Raw genomic sequence first — 10,520 nt, 5'->3', positions numbered from 1 at the left:
GGACACAGGCCTTTAACGTTCAGGCCTGGTTTCACCGAACGTCGCTCAACTTTAGATTGAACTTGGTTCAATGCACGTGCGTCTCTTTCTAAACAGTTGCAAAGAGACAAAGAGCGAATCGAGCCAAGGTTAAAGTTGAACGACGTTGACGAAACCGGGCCTCAATCGTTCAGTCGCAGACACCGTGACGGTCGCGCGGTCGACTGTAAAACTTGCCGAATCACTCGTTTATCTCAGAGAAACGGGAAGCGACGGCTGTCAAGTAGCGCAGCGGCCGAGGCTCGGGCTCGGAAACGCTTGTCCGCGCGGGTCGAACGGCTCGGGCATCGGACGAAACTTATATAACAACTTGTCTGACTTTTGGTACAGCCTGTATACACGCGCCAGGGCGCGCGGCGAAGATCCGTCACGGGAGACGAGCCGCGCGGCGTGCGTAGTTAACCTAAATATCCTCGGGAGGGGTCTCGCGCTCCGTTCGCGATCCTGACATCGCTCGGCGCGAGGAACGCCGTCTTCAAAGGACTATAATTAGCGCACTTGACTGTGACAGGACAGTGCGCTCCTTGAACGACCGCGCGGCTATTCTTAGAAAAGAGTGAGCGCGCGCGCGCGCGGGGGACGGGAAGGGTAACAAACTCGACTCCCGGCGACGGGGGTGAACTCTCGATCGACCACGCGCGCGACGGGGAGAGAGCGCGCGCCAAGAGAAAAAGAGAGAGGAGGACGCGTGAAAAAGCGGGTACTCACGGATCGGACGCGATCTCGTACGGGGCTTCATCTCCCTCTTGCAGCATTTTCGAGGTGCATCTTACTCATCGACTTCGTCGCGGCCAGCGAGCGCGGCGGGATCGATCAATCGCGGTGTCCCGGCGCCGGGGTCGGGGGGATACCTCACGCGAATGGCACGCGCGTACGCGCTCCCATTGACACGGCACTCGCGCGCGCGCGCGCGCGCGCACGTGTATTTGTGTGCGCGCGTGTACGTGTCGTGTGCGTGGAGAAGGTGGAGGAGAGGTACGCGCGGACCGTACGACGCGTACCGCGAGAACGCGAGCGACAACTGAACGGCGAGAGCGGGACGGGCGGCCGATCTCTCTCTATCTTTCTCTTTCTCCCCCCCGCGCGAGCGTCTATCGATCGCATCCGCGACTCGCGGCCGGATTGCGTACCAACCAGCGGCGTAGAACAGGCGCGACCCACGTACCAACTGGGCGGCGGTGAGGACGACGCGCGTGACGCATCGCCGCGGACGCACAACGACGGCTGGTACGGCGTGCGCGTCCGCGCCGAGGGCGCTGATTGCGTAACCCGCCGCGCGATACAGAAAGATGATTTCACGATCGCGTCATCCGGCAATCCCGAGACGCATCGGGAGAGAAGAATCTACGCACAAATCGATCGAGTTGTTTTCCCGCGCGGGAGCACGCGGACTCGCGAGGATCGTCCCGCCCGCGCCGATCGGTCGGCGGCTACGCGGTTCTCGGGCTGTTTACGGTCTCGTAGCGCGGGAGGACCGTTTAAACTTTGTATAATTCCCAGGAAAGATTCTTATACGATATGAAATTATTATAAGTTAATGTAGCTTGCGGAAGATCGCGATAAATTCTCTGATGCGCAAAAGAGTCCCCGAATAGTACGGAGAATCTGAAAAGAATTGCTTCTGAATTCCCGAATTATAAGACGAATTCTTCGTCCACCCCATTTTTGTTTTGGAAACATTCTTGAGAGGTAGAAAAAATTGGACTTAAGTGACCAATTCTTTCTGAAATACAAGAAGAATCCTTTGTGTTCGAAACATCTTTAAGTTACTCCCATAAGAGATTAAATGATTATCAGTTCTTGCATATGAAATCCTTTTCGAGCTACCAAAAAGGAATCGTTTTATTTTGAACGTATTATCAATTTGTAAAGAATTTAAAGAAGCAAATCCTTTTCAAGTTTACAAGAATTTGTGCTATTTGGATTTGGACGATTCGATTTAATTCGATTTATTAATTACGTCTATCCATTTGTGTTCTGCAAACAATTCTTAATGATTGAAAAAAATGGACTTTTAAGTGACCAATTCTTTCTGAAATACAAGAAGAATCCTTTGTGTTCGGAACAACTTTAAGTTACTCCCATAAGAGATCAAAAGATCATCAGTTCTTGTATATGAAATCCTTTTCGAGCTACCAAAAAGGAATTGTAAATTTATTTTGAACGTATTATCAATTTGTAAAGAATTTAAAGTAGCAAATCCTTTTCAAGTCCATAGCAATTTGTGCTATTTGGATTATCATTTGTACGATTCGATTTAATAATTACAACATTCGTGTGAAACGGATCGTAAGCTAAAGCTTGCTTGCGATCGAAATGAATTATTTTTTTTCAACTGAATGATTCTGAGAATCAGTTTGCCTCGGGCGAACTTAAATTGTTCCTGCTCATGCGGTTGCAATTTATCTTATGATAGCTTTTGCCTTTACTCATTACGGATAGTGTACGTTTTACTCCGATCCGTACAATGAAGATTTATAAAGCTAAATGAAACCGCGACTCTATAAAATTTGAGCGCTCGTAAACTTGAAGACTTTACTAATCTTTTACAGATTTACCGATTGTCGGACGGATCGTGAATTATCGTATAAATACATTTGCGCAATCATTACATAGGAATAATCCGCCACCTTGAAAACACGTTTATGTTCGCGCGATTTAATTAACGCCATGCCGACCTTGTTTCGGCAATCGCAAGCAAATTACGCATCTCCGATCAAGGTTTCAACAGGCGTACTCGTCGAGGCGAGATATACATAAAACCGCTCACGCTTGTGAGTTCGAGGGTATTAGAGATTTTTAATAAATAATAATTTTACTACTTGTACCGCTGCACTCGTGCAATAGCGAGGAAAATATCAATAACGTGGGAAACAACAATTTTATAAAAAAATAACGTATCGCACAGATACCAAGCTCTTGTCGAATTAGCAAAATTATTTACAAACAATGGTATGAATAATTCGATTACATAATTAATTGAAGCGCGAATTAATCTACTTACAAGAGGATATGGAGCGCTCTATCTATAGGTCTCCTTTCCAAGCTAACATCCAAGGAGTGCTTTCGCAACTGTTCTTCATCCTAAGTAAGGATATTTAAATGAGGTCGGCGGGGCGTGAAATTGAATTGCACAGATGTTGGTTTAATATCAATATCAGAGAAAAGTACTCGGATGCATCGATTATAAAAGCTTCGCGTAAAGCTCGCACACGCGCGCGTGCAAGTGAAAACGGGCGGGTGGAACTGAAAATGTTAATAAGCATTACGTACCCTCACGTCGGGTAATGGTTTATCCAACTGAAGACTCGCAAATTCGTCAAGTTCCATGATCCTGTGTCCGTGCGATTCTATTTCTAAATTATAATAAATTTTATATAACCCTCTAAACACGTCATCTCTTTGCCGTCTCCTTTCTGAGAACAAAAGATATATTCATGTTAAACATAATCGAAACGCGAGAAGTCATAATGAATCTCAGAGGCACCACGTTATGTTTGCATATTTAGAAAATTACAAGGTATTAAGGCACATATAATACCTCGACTTGCGCCATGATACGTGATAGTGCAACTAGAAATAAAGAATTATTTCATCTCATAAGAATTTAAAAAAACGGTGACCTTTCTTTAATCCAAGCAGCTTACTATCAAATTTGTTCAGGTTAGTGACATAATTCATCTATCTTAGAACTACATATTTTAGAAACACCAAATATTAATACTTTTCATTTAGGCTACGTTCGGAAACATCACCCGAGTGTATTATTTTATCTCGTTACTGAATGTTAAACAAGAATAAAATAATACACTAGAACACCAGGGTGATGTTTCCGAATTGCAGTCTTAATGCACCTCGGTTACGTTGGTTTCTTCGAATAATACACTCTTTACACAATTATATACAATTAATTTAGTTTATTATGTACTGCATACATGAAACATACATCACACATAAACGTATATGTTATACGTTTGCACATTCACCTACATCATAATTTGACATGCTATATGTGAAAATAATTATATTTGTCAAGCTTATTATGAATAACGTTATTAAATAAGCCGAACTTATATCAGATATAAAAAATGTATTGCAGTAGAATCTTAACAACTATTTCAACTATTAAATATATTAACGCTTATCGAAGTTGTTACATAACCAGTAGAATCAATCTGAAACTAAATGAGATCAAATAACTTAACTTACTGTTTACTTTGAAACTAATGATTTATGTGAAAAAGAGGTAAATAAAAATAACTTGTTTAACTCTATTAGTACCGTATGTAACACGTTTGAAAAATATTTTCAAAAAATACTCCACAAGTTTGATATATATGTAATAAATAAAAGTTATTTATAATATCTGAATTGGATCCCTGAAATTGTACATTGGTCATTTTATATTATCTGAAACTATTGTAACACTGATAAACATCATATCACCAGCCACTCTTGAAAAGGCATTTGATATAATCACATTTAAAATTCGTAGAGTTTATCTTATTCTAAATAGTAAAATAAAAACTTGAACAAGTAATAAGTGTACGCTATACATATTATTTTATCTGAATTAGGAGTACTTATTTGGAATAATTTTTGGCATATCAAATGGTTTTGCTAAAAAATAAACTAAAAAAAATGAACTAAAAATAAACTGATGAACACATTTAATCCAAAATGTAAATATACAAAATGTAGTACACGAAAGATGTTTTACAGCAAGAAATACAGCATCACAGAATTTGCTATCAAATAAGAAAAACGTTCGAAATTGTAGAAATCTACAATTTGATGATTAAATATGTAATACAGTAATAACATAAACTTTCGTAATGTGTATCAGCTTTCCGGAAAACATCCTTATAACGTAACATACATTTAACATAATTTTAGAACATATATTGAATATTGATTTAATCGTATGTAAAAAAAAAGAAATATACCGAAACAATATCAATTTTATTATAAGAAAAACAGCTGATTTTCCAGCTGCGAGGATGGAGGTCGATGGAGAACTCGCCCCACTAAAAATGATAATTTTTGTGCATAATGACACGGAGCTGGTACTCGAACGGTACTTGAGCAATTGTAGTATACGTGAGTTAACTTGTAAGTTATGGTTTGTACCGTGTCAGCGGTTAAGTTAGTATTATCAAAGATAACATTGTATGCGGTTGGGGCAATAGTTCCTTGTCTAACCTGTTGCGATACAATATAGAAGTCATATTTAAGCGGATCCGTTATAACATCATCGACAACTGTACCGATCGAAGGATTACGGTTGTGATCGAACAGTCGAATATTAATTTTTTTAGTAACAATAATAAACATCATTTTGAAATTTGGACCATAGTACAATTCTTCGAGCTTCCTTTTCAGACTTTCTACTTCAATTTCGTAAACTTGTCGAATCTGCCCTTCACTGACACCATCACGATAAATCATAAGAAACCTGGGTAAAGCTTTATTCTCGTCGCGATAAGCTTTTATAGCCTTGCATATACTTTTACAAAGTTGTTCTCCAAGATCTTCGCTGCTGTGATATAAACAAATAGAGCTGAAATATCGTGTCAGCGATTGATCCACAGTTGCCACCATAGCCACTATAATTACAAATAGAAAATTATTTCATGTAGTTTAGATTATATAATAAAAAAATATTTCATAATTTAAATTAAATAAATAAAATTTTAGAAACATGAAAATGTTTCAAAATTAGAATTAGAACAATGTAATCTAAAAAACATTGTAAAATAATTGTTATTGTAATTGTTATAAAAAGATAAAAATGGGAAAACCAAATTAATACTAAAAGATGCTTACAATAATCTTTGCCCTTGGTATTAGAATCGTGGCAAACGTCAAAACCAATAGCCATTAACCCTTTTAAATCAACCGGCCCTCTCAAATCAACTAACCAAGGAGCCCCGCCCAACTTGCAGTTCATCTGTATTGCCACTTTTGTAGCAATACTCATCGCATTTCTCCCATCTAAATTCTTTTGTAAAAAGACCTGCGACGGCACTGGTCTATCCACACAACATTTCTTTTTAATGGCTGCATAACGATCGCTGCGATTATTGCTTACTACGCAAAATACTAAATCTGGGGTACATCTACTAAGAACGTTCTCAAGAACATCAGCATATGTGCCCGCTCTATCCTCTTGTATATATTGAAATTGCGGCATTACAACTGGAAAAGATATTGCGTGCGACACTGACAGTAGGTTTTGTGTAAATTTCTGTAAAAATTTTAAATTAGTAAAATTAACATTTTGTACTAAAAATTTATATGAATGCAATCACACGTGCACAAATAATTTCATTTCAATATTATATTTGATCGATACATTTATATCCACTTAATTGAAAGTTATTCACCTGTACATTACGCATGTCCCGTTGATTTGCAATCAATACCCAATTTCTCAACTCCTTACAACGCAATAAAGGTGTTCTTTGCATGTTTCTTCCCCAATCTCCGTAGCCATCCATTTTAATATCTCTAGAAAATCCAAGTTTCGGGGTAGGCAATACACGAGCAGGAACTTGAAGTAAACTTCTATCTAACGACATGTTCCAGTCTTTAAATTCTTGCATAACTTTTGGCTCTTGACGAAGTCTGCTATTAAAGTCCATTAGTTTTTTAACACGGGAATCAGGTGAGAGACAAGTATACATAGCTAATGCTTTCATAAGATGAAAATTCTCTCTCATACTATCAGTTAAACCTGCAAGGTGGAACGTTCCGTCAGCACAGAATTTGTTTACACACAAAAATTAGTACATAGCATAAGAGTATTGCACATTTATTCAATTTAAAAAAGTATATATTTAGTAAGTACCTGTCGAACGACATAACTCTGGAACTAGATAAACTAAGTTTTTATCATCAGTCGCATTTCGTTGTTTTTGCTTTGATTTCGTTATCAACATTGGTTGGGTAACATTCCGTATTTGAATTCCGTATTTCTTATAGTAGTATGCTTGGTAAGATACTTGTTCACCAGTTTTCATAGAAAATGTCGAGGAAGGATTTACATTAAAATCCACTTCCTCAACACGATATGTGTGGTTATTATAATCAGTAAGTACCAGAATTCCAATAACAGTGTTAGAGAAATCTTTCTAAAAATGTATATAACTCTTATTATATTTTTAAAATATAACATGTAAAATAATATAGCGATACATATAATCTACAGGGGGTGGACAAAATAATGTGAACACCTAACACAAAATATTTGTTAATTAATAAAGTGTAGGGCCATCGTTTGCTTTTAAGACAGCTGTAATTCGTTGTGGAATAGATTCGTAGAGTGTACGGATAGTATCCAACGAAATGTTGTCCCATTCTTCCATCAACACCTCCACCAATTGCCTCAATGATGATGGAGGTGGAAATCTGCTTCTCACTCTCTGCTTCAAAACTCCCCATAGCGGCTAGATGATATTGAGATCTGGCGATTGAGCTGGCCAGGGAAGATGCTTGATAATATTCTGATGCTCCTTGAACCAAGACTGAACTTTTTTGACCGTGTGTACGGGCGCATTATCGTCTTAGAATATGGCAGTGTTTAGCAGCAATATACTGATCACAGTAAGAATTTCATCGTTGAGAATGTCGAGATATTCATTCGTCGTCCCCGTGCTTGACTGTGGGGAGTAGGCAGTCCGGATCTTAGGCTTCTTTGGGAGTGTCCATACATAAACCCGGTCGTTTGTAGGGGACAGAGTAAACGATGATTCATCGGACCATAACACATTCTTCTAATCATCAATCGTCCAAGTTTTATGATTGTGACATCACTTCTTTCGCAGCATCGCGTTGGCATCCGTTATAAGAAGTTATTAAATTGCAGCCCTTCCATAAATATTACCTTTGTGGAGCTCCCGCCGTATTGTTTTTGTCGAAACAAGATTGTTCAGGTGACTGTTGAATTCTGCTGTCACCTTTGCTGCGGTAGTTTTGTTGCTTGGCCACAATCCTTTTTAAAATTCGGCAGTCCCTGTCTGTTAGCGTTGTTAGTCCACTTTTTCTCTCAGCAGATGTTGTTTTGCCATGTTTAGTGTAGGCTGTCATCACCGTGGATACTATCGCTCGTGAAACGTTAAACAGTTCAGCCATTTTCGTGAGATGCTCCTGCTATAACCGAGCACCCACGATTTGGCCTCTTTCGAAGTCTGACCGAAGTCGTAGAACAAAGCGTGTAGTATATGGAAATATAAACTAGAACGGTTATACCGTTCATACCTTGGCAGGGGGACCAACATAAACAAATGTATAATATTTAGCATGGCGTTCACATTATTTTGTCCACCCCCTGTATGTCAAATACCATCTTTAAGTAGAAAGTTTTGCATTAAAATTTAAAGTGTTCCTTTTAAATTAATCGAAAATTGTAAAATAAATGAAATTGACGAAATCTTTAAAGGATCATCTATAATAGATGAAGCAAGCTTGACGTAAGAGGTAGAAGTAAGCAAACTATTTCCACTTTTTACTCCTACTTCAGCTCTGACGCTTATTCTTGGTGAATTAGAGCGCGGATTGGCCAGTGCTACAAATATTTTAAAAAATTATGCTTGCATTTTACACTAAAGGTGTAATGCTTGCAGTTTACACTAAAAGGTAAAGGCTTTTTTTTTACTTCTTACTGCTTCCAATGTAGACGGCCCTTAACGTTTTGTTTTCAATATCTTCTCATGACAGACACAAGTGTAAAGAACAGAATATTCGATTACTCATGCACGAAGTATGCCACACACATTTAAATTCCATGTAACTTGTTCAATAAACGGTATTATGAAATAAAGAACAAAAAGATGCAAAATATACAAATAAAACTTAACGTCATACCCTATAGTCTTGAGAACTGCGTCTCCTACAATCTTCCAATATATGCAGTAAAGTTTCCTGGCGCATAACTTTATGCGTTAATTCGGCACACATCAAAACGTCATTTTCATGTTGTCTAATGGATGTAATATATCCAGGCCATAATTCCAATCTGTACTGATCTACCCTAACCTACACAATCGTACGAGCATTACTAAAAACTGTTAAATTTTTCATTTAATAATAAAATGAAATCCGTGTAAATTTTTTACTAACGCTGCTTTTCGCGTCGTAATATTGGCGGCCCACCAATTGCAAGTTCAGATATTCCAAACACTTTCTCATTATTATATTGAAAACGACGTTATAATATGCATCATCCGCTGACATACTTCCAACTAAACATATAATAATCTTGACGGATACATTATCAGATTGTCTCGTTGACATCAGTTCCATTCTCTGCAAATTTTCATACGTATATTTATAAAAAACAAGAAAAATGCCGCGCGTATCTACTTGTACAGAAGTATAAAATACATTAATATACTTACATCTGGTAAACGGCACGCGGAATACAAAAGAGTACCATCAAAAATATATGCACCGACTTTTTCTTTATGAAGCCTAAGCATGCCTTTGCGAACATGTGTACGCTCTTCGTCGGGATCGAAATCAACTCGATATTTATAAAGATGCCAATCTGGCACTTGGGGGAGTTTGAAGTGATTGGACTGCAACCACATCGATCTCCCAGATGTACCTATAAATTGGCAGAAATGAAAAGTTACCGAATCATGTTCTTGCCTTTTGTACGTACCTATATAAGTTGTAATACGCAGATACGTGCTACAACTGAAAAACACATAAAAATTTTATACCGACCTTTTTTAGTTACCAAGGTACTTGGCTTGGTTACAAAAACAGCTTCCATCCTACGTCGGCGTGACGAACTTGTCGACGCGCCTTCACTTTTAATTTCACTTTTGACATCGGAACCAGCTTCGCTCTTAATTTCGCTCTTAACATCGCCTTTAATTATTAGACATGAAAAAATTTTAAAAACTGTGGCTACTGGTTTTAATTTGTTTTTTATATTTCAATGTTCTAAATAATGGAAAATCTTTTATGGCTTGTTATTAAAAAAGCGCATTCTACTGGTTTATTTTTCAAAAATTGAACGATGAAAGAATAGACTTGGTAAAAAAAATGCTTACTTGACATTTGTGTCGATCCATATTCCGAGTATGTCTCTGAAGATTCTTCACGTTTTATAGACTGTCGCAATAGAATAACATATTATTTATTACGTTCTTCTGAATTTTAAAATGAATTTTAAGTTTGTGTTAATGAATCTAAATTTCTCTTTAGCGTGAATTAGTATTAAAGGCAAAATTCTTGAAACAACTTCTACGTACACATATATTTCTTAAATATATTAAGAGATAAAACGCATTTACATATCACGAGACACGGTAGTGTCTCGCGCCAAGTGTAAGCGTAGCTAGTACACGCGTATATTATACTCGAAATTGAAATAACAATAAAATTGTACAATACCTTGGTCGACGGACGGTCCTGTAAAAAAGAGAATACATTCACTATGAGTAAAGTACAATCTGTCACGTCTATTAAGC

General features: G+C 38.0%; 2 protein-coding genes across 7 annotated transcripts in view; both read right to left on the bottom strand.

Annotated features, from left to right (window-relative positions):
- LOC105569738 (serine/threonine-protein phosphatase 4 regulatory subunit 4-like) overlaps positions 1 to 1,116 on the bottom strand; it is a 9,495-nt gene extending 8,379 nt beyond the window's left edge. The window contains exon 1 of one of the 4 annotated variants that reach the window (XM_012026433.1): positions 748 to 1,116. In XM_012026433.1, coding sequence (XP_011881823.1) covers positions 748 to 794 — 47 coding nt within the window. In that variant the 5' untranslated portion in view covers positions 795 to 1,116. The remainder of the gene's footprint in view (positions 1 to 747) is intronic. The other 3 variants (XM_012026434.1, XM_012026435.1, XM_012026436.1) reach the window with 3 other exon arrangements.
- A 2,825-nt stretch (positions 1,117 to 3,941) lies between these two features.
- The window catches only part of LOC105569737 (protein aubergine), a 9,106-nt gene continuing 2,527 nt past the window's right edge, over positions 3,942 to 10,520 (bottom strand). For 2 of the 3 annotated variants that reach the window (XM_012026431.1, XM_012026430.1), the window contains 10 exons: positions 10,444 to 10,461; positions 10,101 to 10,161; positions 9,769 to 9,915; positions 9,438 to 9,646; positions 9,160 to 9,345; positions 8,905 to 9,075; positions 6,890 to 7,172; positions 6,426 to 6,775; positions 5,866 to 6,286; positions 3,942 to 5,645 (listed from right to left, as the gene is read on the bottom strand). In XM_012026431.1, coding sequence (XP_011881821.1) covers positions 5,005 to 5,645; positions 5,866 to 6,286; positions 6,426 to 6,775; positions 6,890 to 7,172; positions 8,905 to 9,075; positions 9,160 to 9,345; positions 9,438 to 9,646; positions 9,769 to 9,915; positions 10,101 to 10,161; positions 10,444 to 10,461 — 2,487 coding nt within the window. In that variant the 3' untranslated portion in view covers positions 3,942 to 5,004. Of the gene's footprint in view, positions 5,646 to 5,865; positions 6,287 to 6,425; positions 6,776 to 6,889; positions 7,173 to 8,904; positions 9,076 to 9,159; positions 9,346 to 9,437; positions 9,647 to 9,768; positions 9,916 to 10,100; positions 10,162 to 10,443; positions 10,503 to 10,520 lie in introns of all 3 variants that reach the window. The other variant, XM_012026432.1, reaches the window with a different exon arrangement.

This window comes from Vollenhovia emeryi, unplaced genomic scaffold (genome assembly GCF_000949405.1).
Source record: "Vollenhovia emeryi isolate VEMERY1.0 unplaced genomic scaffold, V.emery_V1.0 DF939123.1, whole genome shotgun sequence".
NCBI lineage: Eukaryota > Metazoa > Arthropoda > Insecta > Hymenoptera > Formicidae > Vollenhovia > Vollenhovia emeryi.
The sequence above is the reverse complement of the archived record's forward strand: the minus strand, read 5'-3'. Positions and strand labels throughout refer to the sequence as shown.